Raw genomic sequence first — 20,752 nt, forward strand, 5'->3', positions numbered from 1 at the left:
ATAGTCTCAGCTACTCAGTAGGCTGAGGTGGGAGGATGGCTTGCGCCCAGGAGATCAAGGCTTCAGTGAGCCATGATGGTGCCACTGCACTCCAGCCTGCGCTCGCGAGACCTCAACTGTTAAAAAAAAAAAAAGATGGACTTTCCATTAATTAGTGGGCAGGAAAAGTAAGTGGGACTCAGGAACAATGCCCTCCGCCCCCACAAAAAAACAAAAATAATCTAATCAGGAAGAGGGCCACTCACGGGTACAGACTGGCGGCAGATGCTCCAACAAGTTTGAAGGCATTTGGCCCTCTGGCCACTTGCCTGTGCTGTCCAGCATGATGTCAAATCACAGCCCTCCTTGTTTCTACATAAAACTCAACAGTAAAGTGCCTCGTAGGATAAGCTGAGCAATTAGTGTCTGTCTCTCCCACTCACACCATGGCAAACATAAAAAGGTGATCGCCAAGACCTTTCATAAACATCCCTAACCTCTTTAAGTATCAGCCTTTCCTAGCAAGGTAAGTTCACTGCCTTCGATGATGGCTAAGGCATACCTGAACTGCCTAAAAACAAGTGTCCACACCTTTTCTGCTGCTATCTAGGTCTGACTACAAATGCGTGGCTGGTTTGGGAGTATGTTCACCTCATTTCCCAACCTCCATCAAAAAAAACAAAGGGGCTGCCAGACACTATTGGCCTGGCTACTTCATTCACTAGAAGAAAGCAGGTGCATTACCTCCCAGAAGCTGTCGCTGGACACTTCTACTCCAACGGAATCATCATACGTGACAGACATTTCTTCAAAGGCTGAGGGAGCAGCAAAGTATACTTAGTCAGGGGTCAACTTCGGACGCTCAAAATCTGTAGACAAACCTATAAACGAAAAACATATATCATGTGGTTTTTAAATTTCCAAGGTAAAGAAACAAGTCATCTCTATTTCACAACTTCCCGTTTCTAATCACTGCCTTCAGTACGGGGCAGTCTATAACATTTCCTTTAAGTGGCAGAAAGCCAGTAGTCTCTAACCAATTCTGGGTGCATATGTGTACATCTGTGTGTGTGCATGGTGGGTGGTGGGGAGGGGGGGCGGTGCATGTGCGTAAAAGCAGGCAGAGTCCCTGGATCTCTGGGCTTGCCCATCTTGGCCTACTCTACCTAACCGGTAGGGCTAGGACCTGGGATGAAACATGAGTAGAGGTAATCGCACCTTTGACACCCAACTCCCCTCTCCGAGTGTCTACCATATTCCACTTGTGTTGAGCACTGTCCCCACTCAACTGCACCTTTACTGACTCAGCCACTGAAACCCCAAATTCAGACCAGTTTGTTCTGCCACTGTCTGTGTGTGGCTCAGCTGGAAAGCTAAATGGATCACTTCTGAGTAACAGATTCAGCAATCTACAATCCAGGCAAGGGTAAAGGCGGCAATTATTTCCCCTGTTGGAGGGAAGAAACTGAAGGACTCCCATAAGCACAAACCACACCTTGCTAGTGTGACGACCTGTCCACAGTCAAGATGAAACAGTCTGAATTTTTGGTAAAAAGGTGACCCCACCTTTCTTTACCTTACCCTGTGTTCAGATCACACAGCCAGAGATCCAAGACCTTCCTCACTGCCACAGTCAACAGTCTAAAGCCTTAGCTTAGCAACAGGAAGGGGTGAGACAGAGTGGCCAACTTGTTTTGAGCACCAACAAGGTGCAAGACTTTGTTCTAGGTCCTGTTCCATATGTTATCACATGAATCTTCATGATTCTCTGTGAGACAGCCTGGAATTGGAGCAAGAAACACAGACTCCAGAGTCAGACTGCCTAGGCTTGAATCCCAGACCCATTACTTATGAGCTGGGCAACAGTGGGCAAGTTACCTATCCTCTCTGTGCCTCGCTTGCCTTATCTGTAAAAGAGAGACAATAGGCCAGGCACAGTGGCTCATGCCTGTAATGCCAGCACTTTGGGAGGCCAGGGCGGGTGGATCACCTGAGGTCAGGAGTTCAAGACCAGCCTGACCAAGACGGAGAAACTCCGTCTCTACTAAAAATACAAAATTAGCCAAGCGTGGTAGCACGTGCCTGTAATCCCAGCTGCTCAGGAGGCTGAGGCAGAAGAATCGCTTGAACCTGGGAGGTGGAGGTTGCGGTGAGCCAAGATCGTGTCATTGCGCTCCAGCCTGGGCAACAAGAGCAAAAGTGTCTCAAAAAAAAAAAAAAAAAAAAAAAAGAGAGACACACTAATGGAACCTACAACACAGAATTGCTGCAAGTCAAATATATACAAGAGCTTAGAACAATACTTGGCCCTTAGTAAGTGCTACGAACTTACTAAGTACTGTTATATACCCTTAGTAAGTGCTACGAACATGGTAAATAATGAATTATTGTTGCCACTATTATTATTACATAGTAATTATCATTACTATCATTACTTCTGTCTCTATTTTAAAGTCAAGAAAATTGATGTTCAGTAATTTGCCCACGGTTGTCCAAGTAATGGCTGGTGGAGACTAGTATTTGACACCAGCGCTGCCTGCTTGCTAGGGTAATATTCTCTCCATTACACCAAGATGTTTTCCAAAACCAATCTCAAAGTTAAGTAAATCAGGCTTCCTACAACCTAAAATTGGATTGCTAATTAAAAGGGCTTAATCTGGTGGATTGCAGAGCTCCTAAAGGTAAACACACTGCTGTGCAGCAACAGAGACAAAGTCCACAACAGATAACGGTACTTCAAAGCCAAGTCCTCCAAAGACATTGCCGCTGTGAGGAGACAGTTGCAGGACTAAGATGCATGCACGCTCCTAACCAGGCTCTCATGGAGAGAACTCCAGCGAGGAGTTCTCCCATGCTGGTTAGGGCTCTGCTCCATAATCACAGGGGTAGCGTGTCATTTGAACCACTAGGATTCACAGAGGCTGGACAGGCCACCTGGCCTGGGCCCTGATGCCACCTCTCACAGCAATTCTTTTTTTTTTTTTTTTAGGTGGAATCTGGCTCTGTTGCCCGGGCTGGAGTGCAGTAGTGCAATCTCAGCTCACTGAAACCTCTGCTTCCCAGGTTCAAGCAACTCTAGTGCCTCAGCCTCCCCAGTAGCTGGGATTACAGGCATGTGCCACCACGCTCGGCTAATTTTTGTATTTTTTAGTAGAGATGGGGTTTCCACCATGTTGGCCAGGCTGGTCTCAAACTCCTGACCTCAAGTGATCCACCTATCTTGCCCTCCTGATTACAGGTGGGATTACAGGTGTGAGCCTTTTTTCTACAGAATCCTATGCTACTAGCCAGGGCCCTCCTGGAGTCGCCTCACCCCATGTTTCAGCAGGAGAAAGTTTTCTACCCAGAGCAGCTGGTCTCTGCTCTAGGCTTCTCAGGGAATAGCAGGGCTTTGGGCTCAGGTGAGTCTCAAAGTGGCCCGATCAAGCCGCCAGCTGGGCTGCCTGGCCAGCCATGGGAGCAGCTGCAGGGAAGAGCAGGCCCCTGCTCCGGACTGAGAGGCAGCTTGACACCTGAGCCACTTGGGCAGAGGAATTCGGATTCTGTCTGGATGCAGCTGTGGTCTTGACACAGTTCTGCACAAGATTGATTGATTGACTGACTGGTAGTTGGCTGATTGACAAAGTGTCTTGTCTGTCATCCAAGCTGGAGTGCAGTGGCATGATCACAGCTCACCGCAGCCTCCAACTCATGGATCCTCTCCTCCTCCTCCTGAGTAGCTGGGACTATAGGCACGTGCTGCCAGGCCCAGCTAGTTAAAAAAAATTTTTTTATGTGGCAACTGGGGTCTCACTGTTGCCCAGGCTGGTCTCAAACTCCTGGGCTCAAGCAATCCTCCTGTCTTGGCCTCCCAAATTGCTGAGATTACATGTATGAGCCACCACATCGGGCCTAAGATTTAAGAGCCCACTAAGTGCCAGGAGCCAAGGAGAGGCTCAGCACAGTGGGCAGCCTTCAGGAGTAAGAGCCTGAATCACTGAGGAGAGAGGTAATATAACCAAGATTCTGGGTCTGCCAAGGGCGTCAGACAGGACATATGCTCTTAGCTGACCAAAAGGAACAAGGAGCAACCAGCAAGGGGAAGAGACATTCTCCGGTCACATGGTGGCAGAGCTGGGAAAGGCCCATACTTATTCACTTTCCTTCTGTCTGGGACCAGGATCTCATCATAGCACTGCACTCAGCAACAGTGACATCCTGTAGAATGCCTTCAGGTGCAATGAGGGACAAGCGTACCCCACGGGCATCCCCTGTGGCCACAGCTCTATCTGTAATGACATCAGCTCAACTATCCCCATGTGCATTACTTAAGAGTTCATCTTAATGCTCAGCCAGCTGCTCCCTGCCACAAATCTGTCACCTTCCAACTTAGACATTCTTCAAGATTATATACATCTTTATTAATTTAAGTAAAACAGAATTAGGAAGACAAATCTCTTTTTATAAAATGCACAAGGCATTTCAGACCCAACACAAATGACTTTAGGAAGCTCTGCACCACCACTTCAGTTCTTGAGCTGGAATAATTCACAATCAACTACACTTTCATCTGAACCCTCTAAGCACATCTTATACAAGGTCTCATCGAACTGTGCAGTGAGAATCTAGCAAAGATATCCGAAGCCCTAAGGGGACACTGAGGCAAGGCATAGAAAACCCAAAGAGACAGAGACTGTGAGGGGAAGAAATGAAAGTCTCCTGCCCAAAGAGTCAGTGAGGTAATGCAGACGAGGTGCCTATGGGGAAGGCCTGGGACGGTGGAAGGCGGGAAATCCGAGCTCTACCACTGGCCAGCTGGGTGACCGCAGAAAGCCATGTCATTTCTCTGAACCCCAGTTCCTGAGCTGTGCTTTACCAGGTTTCAGTGAAGGTTAAATGAGATGAAGGTCTCAGTGCCCCCAGGTCACAGGCCATGGCACAGCCTACCTCAATGGGAGCATTGTTCTTGGCCTGCATCCTGGGCTTCAAAGTGTCCTTGCTACTTCCTTCAGCTCCACAGTCACAAGGAATGCAGGTAAAGGGGAGGGCCTGGGGGACAAGAATCTGTACCACAAAGAAAACCCAAATGATAGTACAACCGTGGCCAATCTGAGAACTCATTTCTGATGTTCACACAGCAACAACCTGGGGTGGGGGTGGGGGTGGGGGGTGGGGAAGGGGGGGCCTTGAGTGCAGGCACCGAGCTGAGTTCTCAATGACAACTCCTAAGTCCCCGCTCTCCTGCCCCTGCTCCGGGACATGAGCAGCAGGGGCCCTGTCCAACCGCCTCACCCCTCCCACGGCGCCCCGCACCAGCCTCAGCGTATGGGACTCTCCTGGCTCCCTGCTCTCACCCGGATGAGCCTCCCTTTCCTCCCCCAACCGCTTGCACACCTGGCAGTCCGCCTATGGCTCCTCCCATCCCTCCCAGCACTGATCTCTGGAACTCCCATGACCTCAAACGTCATCCATGTGCAGGGACACACCAGCAGCTCTCAAGAGGCAGCCTCTCAACCCAATAAGAAGGCGATTTCCTCGCAGGCATGGAGAAGGCCCAGCAGTGACGAAGTCACCTGGCATACACCTGACACCCTAAAAGTGATAGCCATTGTTTCGAGAATCGCCACAGCAAGCCACCCAAAGGTACTGGGAAATGTTGGTGACTGGGGCTGGGTTTGATTTTTGTTTTCCTGTCATTGTTGCTACTGGGATAAGCACTTTTGGTGAGGCTGCCACCTACCACTGTGACCTTGCCACCAGCCCTCCCTTCTTCAACAGCAAAGAAGCCAGTCATACCCACCCCTATGGTGACTCCTCATGTGCCAGACACTGCGCCCCATGCGCTACACGCGTGCACTCTATTTAGTCCTAACAACTCTATGGGGTAGCAGTTTCGCCATGGGCATTGTCAAAGCAAGGAACCTGGGGCATAGAAAGGGTTAGGAGCTTACCCGAGCAGAGGAGTTGAGACCTTAATAAAGGCAGGCCGACAGCAGTCATGCTCTTAACCACTGATCTTAACCACCTCAGTGCTGAATTCAAATCTTCCAGAACATACAACATGAAAAACTAAATATGGGTCAGACATGGTGGCTCACGCCTGTAATTCCAGCACTTTGAGAGGCCAAGGCAGGAGGAATGCCTAAGCCCAGGAGCTCAAGACCAGCCTGGGCAACACAGTGAGATCCCATCTCTACAAAAAGTAGAAAATAAAAAAAATTAGCCAAGCATGGTGGCATGCACCTGTGGTCCCAGCTACTCGGGAGGCTGAGGCGAGAGGATTGCTTGAGCCCAGCAGGTCAAGGCTGCAGTGAGCTATTATTGTGCCACGGCACTCCTGCCTGGGCAACAGAGCAAGATCCTATCTCAAAAAAACCAGCCAAACAAAAAAAAGTGAACATGTACTGCTCTGAGCTGTGCTGTGATGAACTACTGCTACAGTCCTATTTCCAGGCACAGTCTGTCAGTCTTGGCCTTTCAGGTGGTGTTAGTAAGCCACAGTGGTTTAACCTGCATTTCCCTCACTGATTGGTGCTCTGTGCCCTTTTCTTTTTATTTTTAAGAGATGGGATCTCACTATGTCGCCCAGGCTGGCCTTGAACTCCTGGGCTCAAGGGATCCTCCTGCCTCAGCCTCCCAAGTAGCTAGGACTACCGGGTGCGTGCCACTGCCTGGCTGTGCCCTATCTTTTATGCCTTAATGGTGCCATTTGTTGCATGGGAACACTCAGTCCCATGGCAACTGCATTTAAATATAATGTTTACTGTACCAATATTACCCCCACTTGCCTGGCAGAATTGTGGTGAGGGTCAACTGAGAAGGATGTGAAAATGCTTTGTAAAGTAAAAATGTCCTTTGCAGGTATCAGTTGCTACGGTGGGCATGACCCCATCCTGAGTAGGAACCAGCTGCAGACCAGGGCCACTGCAGATAGGCCACACCCTAGAACAGCCATGCTCAACCTCACAGGGTGTCCAAGGAGCTAGAAGCGCTGCCTCATGGCACCATGCAGTGTTCAAAAGCTATTTGATGACTGAATTACCTCCCCCAAAGACACCTCTCTTGCCTGGAGTCTGCCGTGTTTGCATCAAATCAAGCAAGACTGCTTTACCCAGATGCAGTTCTGCCGCTCCACCCGGGAGTCCAGGCTACGAATTTTCTATAGGTGGGATAAACCACCATCCAAGCAGCTACCAGCTTCTCAGTACCTCTTAGCACCAACAGGTGGGTTAGGTAAGCGTCAGATATATTATTTTTGTACCTCAAAAATTCTATAAAAGATGTATTATTGTCTCCATTTGATGAAAAGGCAACCAAGATACAGATAACTCAAATCACTGGTTACAGACCCACAGCTCCTAAGTGCTAGGCTGGGACTCAACCCAGACCATTGGACTCCATGCTGCCCAACTCCAACAAGACACCACATGCCCAGCTACCAGGCATTTCCAGAATCTGGCAATCCCTGGCAGCAAACAGAAGAAAGGGCAGGAGGATTATCCAGAGTCCCACCACCTGCCAGGGAGCCTGGAGCCTCAGGGCTTCCGCACTGACCCCAATCTCTACCACATCCCCAAAGGCGCTGGGCCTGTCAGGAAGTACTACTCAGAATTTTTTTTTGACACACACACGTCCTTAACCATAAAAATGAATCTGCTTGCAGCACCCTCTCAGCTGAAGAAACACATAAGCTGAGGAGACTGAGAGGCTTCTGAGAGCGATTGTTTCTTCAAAAGGAGGTCAGGTAGGGCAAGTTTCCTGGCTCTGCTTCATTCATTCTTCCAGGTTGAGCCGACTACAATGACCTTTACCATACCTGTGCACACGTATGGGACAAGCTGCTCTCTAATGCCAAACAGTGCTGGAGCCTTTGGAAATCAATTAATGCAAAAAATATATAAAATGTGTATTTAATAATTAATTGGGGGCTTCTCATCTGGAAGGTAAAGTTCCTGGGAAGAGAGTGTGATATTGAGTTGAAAATGAGTCTCAGCTCTACCTCTGTAATTCAGCTATTTGTCCCCTCTGAGAGCCACTGTCCTTGTCTGTAAGGCAGTACAACATGGGCTCTCATTACCTCCCAGGGTATTAAGAGGCTCCGGGCGACAGCTGTGAAATAATTTTGAGAAAGTGCAAAGTGACAGACAAATGAGTCATCCCTGGTCTTTCCAAGGACAGGGACTCATCTGGCACTTCTTTTGTACATTTCAGACTGTCTGGCACCCAGTGGTTGACTGATTATTTCTTTCTAAAGAAACTGAACTCAGGCTGGGCGTGGTGGCTCACGCCTGTAATTCCAGCACTTCGGAAGGCTGAGGCAGGCAGATCACAAGGTCAGGAGTTCAAGATCAGCCTGGCCAACATGGTGAAACTGTGTCTCTACTAAAAATACAAAAATTAGCTGGGTGTGGTAGCACGCGCCTGTAATCTCAGCTACTTGGGAGGCTGAGGCAGGAGAATCACTTGAAACCGGGAAGTTGAGGTTGCAGTGAGCCAAGATTGCGCCACTGTACTCCAGCCTGGGCGACAGAGCAAGAATCCATCTCAAAAAAAAAAAAAAAAAAAAAAAGAAAGAAAAAGAAAAAGAAACTGAGCTCAGCCAGGCACGGTGGTTCACGCCTGGAAATCTCAACACTTTGAAAGGCCAAAGCAGGTGGATCACTTGAGGCCAGCCTGGGCAACACAGTGAGACCACCATCTCTTAAAAAAAAAAAAAGAAAAATTAGTCAGGGGTAGTGGTACACACCTGTAGTCCCAGCTACTCAAGAAGCTGAGGTGGGAGGATCACTTGAGCCCAGGAGCTGGAGGCTGCAGTGAGCTACGATCATACTGCTGCACTCCAGGCTGGGCGACAGAGTGAGACCTGGTCTCTAAAAGAACTTTAAAAATTAAAAATAAGAAAAAATCTAAAAAAGAAAAAAAGAAACTGAGCTCCAATACCGGAATTCAATGCTGAATGAGTTCTGTGAACTCTGAACAAGGGCTACATATGAGGGAGACTGTTCCTGCACACACTCCAGACCTGAACTCACTCTCACGGGCTACCCTGGGTGCCATGCAAGATGAATCAGAAGCATGCCATCCGAATTCCAACAAGTGATTTTGGAATAAACTTTCAGGATGGGGTGGTGTGTGCTGAGTTATTCTGGATTCTTTCCCAACACAATGGCAAAAACATGTAAGAAAATATGTTTCCCATGTAGTTCCTCTGAATTTGTTTCTTTCCCAAAATAATGACATTACAGCATGGCTATTTTAGTGTCTTTTTTTTGGAAAGAAACAAATTCAAGGGAGGCAAACATACCTCCTTCTCCTTCCTCCCAAAGGCCTGCTGAATTAAGAGGTGGAAGCTGTAACAACACAGAAACAAGGCCGCGCCGCCCATGGTGGAGGACATGCTGGAAGAGAGCAGCCAGGTGTGCATCGGGAGAAGAAAACCACCTAAAAACGCCAGTGCTGGAGACAGGCCTTGGCAGGGTAGGAACACCAAACTCCGGGTTGAGAAATGCAAAGCTGTGAGTGGCAGGGGTGAGGGTCAATTGTCATGAATTATCACGGTCTTTTTTTTTTTTTTTTTTTTGAGACAGGGTCTCGGTCTGCCGCCCAGGCTGAAGTGCAGTGGTGTGATCACAGCTCACTGCAGCCTCAACCTCCTCGGCTCAAGTGATCCTCCCACCTCGGCCTCCCCAGTAGCTAGAACCACAGGCAAGCGCCACCATGCCCAGCTAATTTTTGTATTTCCAGAACAGACGGGGTTTCGGCATATTGCCCAAGCTGGTCTTGAACTCCTGTGATCCACTGTGCCTGGCCCAGGGTCATTTTTAAAAATGTATTTGGGCCAGATGCGGTGGCTCACGCCTGTAATCCCAGCACTTTGGGAGGCCGAGAAGGGCAGATCACAAGGTCAGGAGATAGAGACCATCCTGGCTAACACGGTGAAACCCCATCTCTACTAAAAATACAAAAAGTTAGCCGGGCATGGTGGCACGCGCCTGTAGTTCTAGCTGCTCAGGAGGCTGAGGCAGGAGAATCATTTGAACCCAGGAGGCGGAGGTTGCAGTGAGCCGAGATGCCATCACTGCACTCCAGCCTGGGCAACAGGGTGAGACTCTGTCTCAAAAAAAAAAAAAAAAAAAAAAAAAAAGCTGCATTTGGAGCCAAGCCATCAAGTACAGACGACTTTCAGGGAAACCCACCTGGGGCATTGCCCAGCCTCTTACAGAGATGTGGCCACTCTCCCATTTAGGGGAAGGGCCAAGAGGGAACCAGCTCAGCTTTCTATGCCATCAGCCCTGTCCTTTCATAAAATTCAAACTGACATCAGGGGAAAACAAATACTTGAGGGAACAAGAGAGAAATTCTAATGAAATCTGATGAGAATTCTTGGAGACACTCAAGGGTTATGTACCCATAAAACACAAACAGGCTGCTATGAAAAGGGAGCGATCAGGAACCAGAAAATAGCTTTTCTAACTTTTGGAAACTTCATTTAGAAGCTTTTTTTTTTTTTGAGACAGAGTCTCACTCTGTCATTGCCCATTGCCCAGGCTGGAGTACAATGGTGCAATCTCAGCTCACTGCAACCTCTGTCTCCTGGGTTCAGGCAATTCTCCTGCCTCAGCCTCCCGAGTAGCTGGGATTACAGGCACCCACCACGATGCCGGGCTAATTTTTGTATTTTTAGTAGAGACGGGGTTTCGCCATTTTGGCCAGGCTGGTCTCCAACTCCTGAACTCAGGTGATCCACCTGCCTCAGCCTCCCAAAGTACTGGGATTACAGGTGTGAGCCACCAAACCCTTTTGTTCTAAGGGGCACTTCTCAGGAATCTGGAAATCTGGGAATGACTGAGGTATTGAAACGGTTCCAGATCTCAGATTCCAGTGACTTCTGCCAACAATGTATGTAACTACAGTGAGTCAGAGCCATTCCTTAGATGGTGTGCAGAGTCTCAGAGGTTAACAGAGGTTGCCAAGGTGCCCGTGGCACAGGCTGGAAGGTGGCATAACCTCCTTCCTCCCCTTTGGGCTTGATAACAGATATCAGGTAAACAAATGATGTATTACACAAGGACACCCAGCTCCCCCTTAATACCCTTAATTTATTCCACAACTAGACAAAAGAACAGGTCATTTTTTAGGCCAAATGGCTATTTTCATAAAGCAAGAACATTCTGAGTAAAAAGACCATGTTGCTCATCTCTCCTGAAAGCTGGCCTTGGGAGAAAGCCCCCCTACCCCGCTCTAATCCTTTAACTGCAGAGGTAGGCAGAGGTGGACATCCTCACTGCCACAGCCCGAGCACACCCGGCTGGCCGGGTTCTGGCTGCTCCACAGGCCTTGCGCTGAGCACAGGCTGACCTGCAGCTCGTTTCTTCTTCATTATCTGGGGGGAGATTCTTCAGTGGTTAGGAAATGATGATTTATTCTAAGCCACTGTTTGGGCCCAAGGTAAGAGGATTCTTTGATAAGGGACATATTTACCATTTGAACATCTACCATGTGCCAGGCACTCTTCTAAGCTCGGGGAGGGGCAGTGAACAAGGCAGACTGGGTCCCTGCCCTCCTGGGGCTGACATCTTACTAGGGCAGATTGGCAGACAGCAAAGTAAAAACAGCTATATGGTGTGAAAAGCATCAGGACACAGAGAAGTAGGGCACTCTAGAAGACCTAGGGGTGGGGGCGGGCTTACTGAGACAGAATGCGACCTGAGGACTGCATGAAGATGGGCAGTGGGCATGAGAAGGACAGGGGAGGGGTCTTTCCGGCAGAGGCAGAGGGGGTGAGTGTTGTGGCTGTCCCAGCACCCAACAAAGCGGAAGCTCACATGCTTCTGTGGGGCAGGGTGCACTTTAGAAAGGACTAATCTGGCATCATAGATAAGCTGCATGGTAACTAGGGGTTTTGTACCCGTGCTACTGGTTTTAAAAATGAGAACATATTCATTTCATAATTGGCCACAGAACTGTAGCTGTCTGTATTGTTGCATGCCTTCTCAATGCATGATATATTTAACAATCCGACTTCAGTCTATTCTCAACACGGTGACCCTCTCAAAATGCAAGGCAGACCACATTGCTGGTTTTAAGCCCCTTGTGCAGAGTAAAAGCCCAGGTCCTCCTGGCCCGCAGGCCTGCATCTGCTCACCTCCACTAAGCTACTTCGTCTTCAACTATTTCTTCTTCTACTTTTTTTTTTTTTGAGACAGAGTTTCGCTCTGTTGCCCAGGCTGGAGTGCAGTGGCGCGATCTCGGCTCACTGCAGGCTCTGCCTCCCAGGTTCACGCCATTCTCCTGCCTCAGCCTTCCGAGTAGTTGGGACTACAGGCGCCCGCCACCACGCCCGGCTAATTTTTTGTATTTTTAGTAGAGACGGAGTTTCACCGTGTCAGCCAGGATGGTCTCGATCTCCTGACCTCGTGATCCGCCTGCCTCGGCCTACCAAAGTGTTGGGATTACAGGCGTGAGCCACTGCGTCCGGCCTCAACTATTTCTTCTAAAAATTTATCTTGACTGGGCATGGTGGTTCATGCCTGTAATCCTAGCACTTTGAGAAGCTGAGGCGGGAGGTCTGCTTGAAGCCAAGAATTCAAGACCAGCCTAGGCAAGATGGTGAGATCCCATCTCTAAAATAGATTAAAAAATAAAATTAGCCAGGTGTGGCAGTGCACACCTGTAGTCCCAGCTACGCAGGAGGCTGAGGCAGGAGGACTGCTTGAGCCCAGGAATTTGAGGCAGCAGTGAGTTATGATTGTGCCACTGCACTTCAATCTGGGTGACTAAAGTGAGATCTGGTCTCTTTAAAAAAAAAAACAAAAAAAAAACAAACCCTGGAGAATACCCGACTTTGTTTCATGAATGGCCCCATACTGGAAGGAAGGGAGGTTCCCACAAGACCCCCCACCCCCAGCTTTAGGGAGCAGGGGAGGTCCATGAGCACCTCCTGGACCGGCCTTGCCTCCAAAAAGCCAAGGAGATGACCAGACCCCCTGCATCTCTCCACCGTCAGTGCCACTATCACCTCTTTGTGTGGCTGCAGTCGTCTTCCCCCTAACAAGGCTCCCAGCTTCCCACAGTAACTCAGTGTTTTGTATCTGTGCTACTGTTTTTAAAAATTAGAACATATTAATTTCATACTTGTACATAGAACTGTAGCTGTATGCACTGTTGCATGCCTTCTCAATGCATGATATATTTAACAATCTGACTTCAGTCCACTCTGAACACAGTGACCCTCTCAAAATGCAAGGCAGACCACACTGCTGCTCTTAAGCCCCCCATGCAGAGTAAAAGCCCAGGTCCTCCCAGCCCGCATCTGCACCTCCACTGAGCTACTTCGTCCTCAGACCCTGCTCTCCAACCCACCACCACTGCTGTCCACCCTACACCAAGCTCCACTCGGCTCCTCTGCTGGTCTGGGCACTGCCAAGCACAGTGAATGTGCTCATCTCCTCCCTGAAATGGTCTCCCTCCTACCCTACAGGCCTGTATCAGCCCCCACCCCAGTGAGGTTTTTTTCTTTTTCTTTTTTTTTTGACAGAGTCTAGCTCTGTCGCCCAGGCTGGAGCGCAGTGTCGCAATCTCAGCTCACTGCAAGCTCTGCCTCCTGGGTACATGTCATTCTCCTGCCTCAGCCTCCTGAGTAGCTGGAACTACGGGTGCCTGCCACTACGCCCAGCTAATTTTTTATATTTTTGGTAGTGATGGGGTTTCACCTGTGTTAGCCAGGATGCTCTCGCTCTCCTGACCTTGTGATCCGCCCGTCTTGGCCTCCCAAAGTGCTGGGATTACAGGCGTGAGCCACCACGCCCGGCCCCAGTGAGGTCTTTTCTAACCCTGCCCCAGCCCCCTCAGACCCCCTCCCTGCTTTATTTTTCTCTCCCAAGCACTTACCACCTCCTAACGAGCTACATAATTTACTTAACTGTTTTATTTCTTGTCTGTCTGACCCTCTAGAAAGTCAGCTCTAGGGCCGGGGCGGTGGCTCATGTCTGTAATCCCAGCACTTTGGGAGGCCGAGGCGGACAGATCACTTGAGGTCAGGAGTTTGAGACCAGCCTGGCCAACATGGTGAAACCCCATTTCTACTAAAAATACAAAAATTAGCTGTGTATGGTGGCGCATGCCTGTAGTTCCAGCTACTTGGGAAGCTGAGGCATGAGAATCACTTGAACTTGGGAGGGAGAGGTTGCAGTGAGCCATAGCACTTCAGCCTGGGCGACAGAGCAAGACTCTGTCTTTAAAAAAAAAAAAAAAAGTATCAGCTCTAGGAGGGCAGGGACATTTGTCAGTTGTGATCACTGCTATAGCCCCAGAATCCAGTGTCAAACACAAAGCAGTCACTCTGTAAATTGCTGGATGAATTCAGGACAAGAAAAGTTGAAGAGCCTGGGTAATTTTGATTCATGGAGACTGAGGATTCAAAGATGGAAAATAATGAGAGCATTTATATGAAGGTGCTATAACTCTAATGGTTAGAATTCTTTTGTAAACACTACTGCACATGTTAATCTAAACCACACATGGGTTTAGCAACCACGGTTGGGGGGGGTGTGGTTCAACCCTGCCTGTCTACCACCGGCCGGCCTCACGGGAGGCCCTCCTGCTGCCTGACAACTCAGCTGGGGCCTGTGGGCCCCTGGGCCCTCTATGTTGCCAGCCTTGGCTCATCTCGGGCTATTCATGTATGTCCAGTCAGTCTCCTGGAAGAATGGGGTCTCCTGCTTGTCTCTACCACCCAGGTCACCCCCTATAAGCCACTGGGCACTCAGGCAGTAAGGCCCACATTAAGACAGTGCCTTGCACCATTAGCAAAGCTGGGACGTTTTTTAAGAGCTCAACTATCTGGCACAGCTCATTTTGTTTCCAATGATTTCATCTGGAAAAGTGAACATTCCTCAAAGGAAGAGATAAGAGATCAGCAAATAAAGTGACTTGTATCTCTCTGGAACATGGTGTAGTACATTGGATTCAACAACGGAAAACAGCTTGTGCACTGCAAGATGCTTGGATTTAAAGGCTGGCCCCTCCTTCAAGGGAATCACACTGAGGCCTAGAGCTCAGCAGGTCCTAGGCCCTCCGGAAGCACCCATCGGCCTGGGCAGGGTGGGGCAGAACACACTCAAAGGTGCTTCCAGAGATTAAAAAAACAGCCAGCATCTCCAGGCAGACACAACTCATTGTTGCTATAGAAACCGTCACCTGAAAACCAGAGGATTTCAAACCACCTCGTGGCACAGAACTATCCACTGCAAACTGAAGAAAAACAGTGGGAGGAAGGGGAATCTTAGGAACTCCGCTAGGACACAGAACCACTTCAAAGAAACACAGCGCAGACTCTCCAATATCTCTGTTAAGAAGAAAAGAGAAAAAGGGGGGGAAACACATCTTGTTTCATTCAACACGACAGACCAGCCCTCTTCTTCCCACAGGAAAAATCATCCTGGAGCTGAGTGCACCTGTGGTCCCAGCTCCTCAGGAGGCTGAGGTGGGAGGACTGCTTGAGCCTAGGAGTCCGAGGCTGCAGTGAGCTATGATCACGCCTGTGAACAGCCACTGCACTCCTGCCTGGGCAACATAGAGAGACCCTATCTCTTAAAAAAAATGCTTGGAGGAGGTTAACGAAAAACAAACAACAGAGCAACCCCAGTGCAGTTCTTCTGCTTACCACACCTGGCTGGGCTCCTCGGCAGCTCTGAAGCTCACGATTCCTGTTCAGGAGAACCTCTGGCTCTGCTCTTTCCACCCTCCCCACACTGACAAACCCATGATGATTTTAAGTCCAAATGTTGGTTAGCACAGAGCTGTCAAGGCCAACAGGGGCTCCTCATGGTCAGTTCTGTCCCACCAGCCTCTGCTCTCCTAATTTAGCCCTTGCTTCTCCCGTCATCTATGGCCTGATTTCACTGTCCTTGCAGCCAACAAGCCATCCTGTGGTCTGCTTTCCTCAGCTGCATAAGCAGCATTTCTCTCTGTTGTGTGGGCATCTTCCAGTCACTTTTTTTTTTTTTTTTTGAGACAGAGTCTCGCTCTGTTGCCCAGACTGGAGCGCAGTGGCACGATCTTAGCTAACTGCAACCTCTGCCCCCCTGAGTTCAAGCAACTTTCATGTCTCAGCTTCCCAAATAGCTGGGACTACAGGTGCCCACCACCATGCCCAGCTAATTTTTAAAAATATTTTTAGTAGAGACAGCGTTTTGCCATGTTGGCCAGGCTGGTCTTGAACTTCTGGCCTCAAGTGATCCACCCATCTTGGCCTCCCAAAGTGCTGGGATTACAGGCGTGAGCTACTGTGCCTGGCCCCAGTCTTTTTTTTTTATTATTATTGTTATTTAGTTAGTTATTTTTGAGACTGAGTTTTGCTCTTCTTGCCCAGGTTGGAGCGCAATGGTGTGATCTTGGCTCACTGCAACCTCCGCCTCCCAGGTTCAAGTGATTCTCCTGCCTCAGCCTCCCGAGTAGCTGGGATTACAAGCATGCGCCACCACACCTGGCTAATTTTGTGTTTTTAGTAGAGATGGGGTTTCGCCATGTTGGTCAGGCTGGTCTCGAATTCCCGACCTCAGGTGATCTGCCTGCCTCGGCCTCCCAAAGTGCTGCGATTACAGGCGTGAGCCACCGTGCCCGGCCCCGGTCATTTTTAATGGCTGTAAAACATCATGTCATGGTCCCATACTCCACTGAGCCTAGCCCTCATGTCCAGATGTTTGGGTTTTCAGGTAGTCCCCAGGCAGAGCCCAGGTTGGGGATGTCATGGCATATGCAGTTTCCACTTCTGTCCCACTGTTTCCCTGGGGCTCTCTAGCTCACACATTCCAAAGAGAGTTGATGAACCTCTGGATACAGTTTAAAGAGCAAGATTTCAATCTGATGTCCTCAATCTACACTTAAGGGGCAAACCATAAACCCTTGAGAAAGGACAGGAACACACCCGGAGAGGTATAGGAGGAAAATGGCCCAAAGAAACACCTTGGCTAAAAAATGTTGCTGCCTCTGAAGTCCTTAAAGAGATTCACTGTCTCTTCACGTGCTGAATCTGAGAGTGCTGTAGGTGATGAAATTATCACCTGACATCTTACACATGCATCAGAAATGGACAGAAGAAGGAAAGAAAAGAAGGCGTTCACATAAAACAAGACTTCAGTTGTTGTGGAGGCAGGTGAGCCTCACATAGCTTCTAATTTCACGCATCAGAGTACAGAAATCAGGTTGGTTTTGTTTTTATTTTTAAGAAACTTCAAATACATAAGCCTCATTTGTGAAATTTTAGATGTGAAACTCCTTTAATATATAAGTTGTCAGAGTGTTTCATCGGTCCTGATGGACTGATGCTCATTAAACTCAGTAGATGGTGTTAATGTCTGAAGACAATGATGTATACCCCAAAATGGTGGTGGAGGCACTTGTAGGTAATCAGGCTGGTGAAGGGAATCACTGGGTATACCCTACCTGGAACATCAAATTTAAGGAAAAATACACACAAATACATATACCTCTAAACAAACAAAATCAATAAAGCTACACTGAACATTTCATTTTTGATAATTCTGAAGTCATTTTTTACACTTACAAAGGGCTCTCAGTGCCAAAATTTAGAAGCCTCATCCCAAATTTGCCATTAAGCAGCAATGGGACATTGGGCAAGTCCCTTATCTTCTCAGCATCCAACTGCTTTCACATGAAAAGAAGAGAGTGGGATTGAACAAGCTCTTAGAGTTCTCTGAGTTTAAAATGTTTTAAGAGAGCCTCCTATAAGCAGGAGATTATGGAAGAACATACGTGAATTAAAGACGAGTAATTTTAAGAGTGGGTATGTGCAGTGAGCATGGCTGCAAAGATCCTCCGTACTTCATCAGATCCCGGCCTGACGGCCGCCCTGTACAACTACACACTCACCAGGACCCCAATGTCCAGGCTTGAGCTCATTATCAGGGTCTCACTGTGAAACAAGCCACAGTCAGCATAAAGAAAGTCCATGCTTCCCAAGCACGTCCACATCACATAAATTACCTACAGTGTTGGTAACACAAGGTCTCATCTATGCTACAAGTCCTGCCCATACACAGAGGCTAAAATTTAAAGGAAAAGTCAACAGCAATTAATATTTGTATCTTGCAAAACCAGTAAAAAGTGCTCTGACTCTGGGTCCCAGGACTTCTCACTGAAGACGCTGTCAGTGGCTTCTGAGAATTGAAACACAGTGACAGCACTGGGCTCAGTGGACTGTGAAATATTCAGTGGGAGTGGCGTGCCTACGAACGGCTTGATCCTGCTTCCAAAGTACAGGCAAAAGAATGAGTATCTCAGAACTCCAAAACGATCCTGTCAGGTTTCTTTCCAGGTTCTTTTGTTCACCTTTTAGAATGGATGTCATACTCATCACACAGCTGGGGACATCTTTCCAATTGTGTGACGTCTGCTCTAGAATGATGGTCTACTTCAACTCGGACAAGGCAGGAGAGTGACCCGCCACCCGGGGCTCCAAACAGAGCCCTGCCCTTTCAAGTCTTCATACCTCCCTTCACAGTATCCTTCTCCCTCAAACAGCCTCCCAGATGACTGTCGAGATACTAATTATTCTTTAAGATCAAGATCAGATGCCACCTCTTTCATAAAGCCTTCCTTTATTCCCAAATGTCAGCTCTGCTGCCTGGCCTGCCTGCCTGTGTTCCTCTCACACAGGGCTCCTTCCCTTCAACCTCAGATGGAGGGCGGTCATCCAGGCATCTGCTCTCCCAAGACAACTAAGATCCTTGAGGGCAGGAACCACATGGAGTTTATTTTTGTGTCCCAATCCTAGCACAAAGTTCGCTGTGTTAAATATGAATGCCATGCTTTTCTCATCGTGAACCATGAGGTGATTTGGGAACAGAGCCATGCACAAAACGAGACAGAGGAAGTCTGGGTCTCTGACAGTGTGGTGTGCCCACCAGCCATGCCACCTCTGGACTCTGCAGATGAGAGGAATAAACTTCTCTTTAAGCCACTATTATTTTGAGGGTCTCTGTGACTTGCAGCCTAACTCATACACTTTCCTGCTACCCATGCTCTCTGCCCCAATTCCACAGCCAGAACAATGCAGCAGCACCAGGACCTCTGGGTTTGGGCCCTGGACACACTCAGCACCTTTGTCTCAGCTCTCAGACCTTCTCTGGACCCTCCTGTCCTCATGTCTCACGCAGAGCCTAGCATGGATGAGGCAACACTCAATCCTGACCCAAGAAGTACATGGATACCCACGTTCACACCACATAAACGAGGGAAAACATTATTCAATAAACGAATTTTGAAAATGATTGTTTTTTAAATTAATCGAAATGTTTCTAAAATGCATTTGGAAGTATGAAAGTAGGTCATTTTGAAATAACAAAAGGCACTCTCATAAAAAGCAAAAATACCTCCACAGTTTTGGTTATCCAATTTCTCAATCTGGTTTGGGTCAGTGGGAAAATTTAAGAATTAAAAAATGAAAGTTTTTGACAGTTCAAGTTGAAAAGTAAATTTATAGATGAAGAAACAGAGGCATAAGAGTGTTTAAATAACTTGCCCAAGTCACACAACTAGTAAGTGGCAGAGCTAGGATTCAAACCTACACCAGGTGCTCCAGAGCCTCCCTGAGCCACCAGGCTGTGCTGCCTCCTGCATGAGACACAGGCAACAAAAGGCACCAAGGAAAGGCAGAGGCAAGTCACGTGTGGGTGACTCTGAATAGTGACAGGCTGGATGCTAAGGGAGGCAGCATGCCAACCCGGGTCCAACAAGAGTAGAATGTTGACAGGAATTCTTTCATTCACTCACTCATTCACTCGGTGTTCACTGCATGCCCATTCCAGAAGCCTTCTTGCTCAAGCAGCTCAAGGTGTTGAGAGAGGCAGACACATAACTCACACCTGCCTTGTTCACAGTTGTATCCCACGGCTGGGCACAGCACCTGGCTTACACGAGGCAATGATATGTGAGAAGCAGCAATGAATGAATCCCAGTCTTGCTGCAAACCAGCTGGGTAACCAGGGGCATGTTACTTAACCTTCCAGAACCTTAGTTTACTCATCTAGAAAACAAAACTAACACTGCCTACCACTCCTTGGGATTGTTGGAGGATTGAAGTAGCTGCTTTCCACCCAGGGAAGTGAGGAAATGGCTTCCAAGCCAGCGACACCAAGGTGAACCTTAGATGGGAATGGGGCAGGTGCAGAGTGGGAGAGGCAGGAGGTGTCCAAGACAGAAGAGACCTTAGGTGATGGGAGGGTAGTGGAGGAACAAAGTCAGTGTCAATGGGACCAGCCAGCGTTCAGAGGGCTCCACAAAGCCGATGCCTGCCCTGAAACAAGAACAGCGAGGAAGGAAGGAGGAACTGGTATATTTCTACACAGAAATCCCCATGTGGTTTAAACGTGATGAGTTTCTCATAATGTGTAATCTTCCAGCTGCTGGCTAGGCTGAGAACTATTTTACACACTATTAATAGTTACATTTTTTAATTTAACAGAGCCATGAAGAGATCACGTTGTTATTATTACGGTTAACAACCAGGGTATATTCACTTACACAATCCCTCTCTTCCAAAACAGCCCAGAAAATGTCACAAACCCCCCAATTGTAAGGAACACAGGTGATATTAATAACTCTAAATTTTCAAAGCTAAAATGAAAACGTTTAATGTTTTCCCATGGAAACTCAACGTGAAAGAGAACAGAAAATCTACCCTCATTTCCAGTTTCTAGCCTCTTCAGGGCAATCTTTGTAAATACTCAAATCATGTCACTTCCCTTCTCTACACTATCACATTACTTCAACC

General features: G+C 48.2%; 1 protein-coding gene across 5 annotated transcripts in view; it reads right to left on the reverse strand.

Moving 5' to 3' along the window:
• Positions 1-20,752, reverse strand: part of PACSIN2 (protein kinase C and casein kinase substrate in neurons 2) — a 144,967-nt gene that overhangs the window by 43,364 nt on the left and 80,851 nt on the right. For all 5 annotated transcript variants that reach the window (XM_032139556.2, XM_032139553.2, XM_058431238.1 and 2 more), the window contains exon 2: positions 724-860. In XM_032139556.2, the coding sequence (XP_031995447.1) occupies positions 724-783 (60 nt within the window). In that variant the 5' untranslated portion in view covers positions 784-860. The remainder of the gene's footprint in view (positions 1-723; positions 861-20,752) is intronic.

This window comes from Hylobates moloch, unplaced genomic scaffold (genome assembly GCF_009828535.3).
Source record: "Hylobates moloch isolate HMO894 unplaced genomic scaffold, HMol_V3 SCAFFOLD_19, whole genome shotgun sequence".
NCBI classification, from domain to species: domain Eukaryota; kingdom Metazoa; phylum Chordata; class Mammalia; order Primates; family Hylobatidae; genus Hylobates; species Hylobates moloch.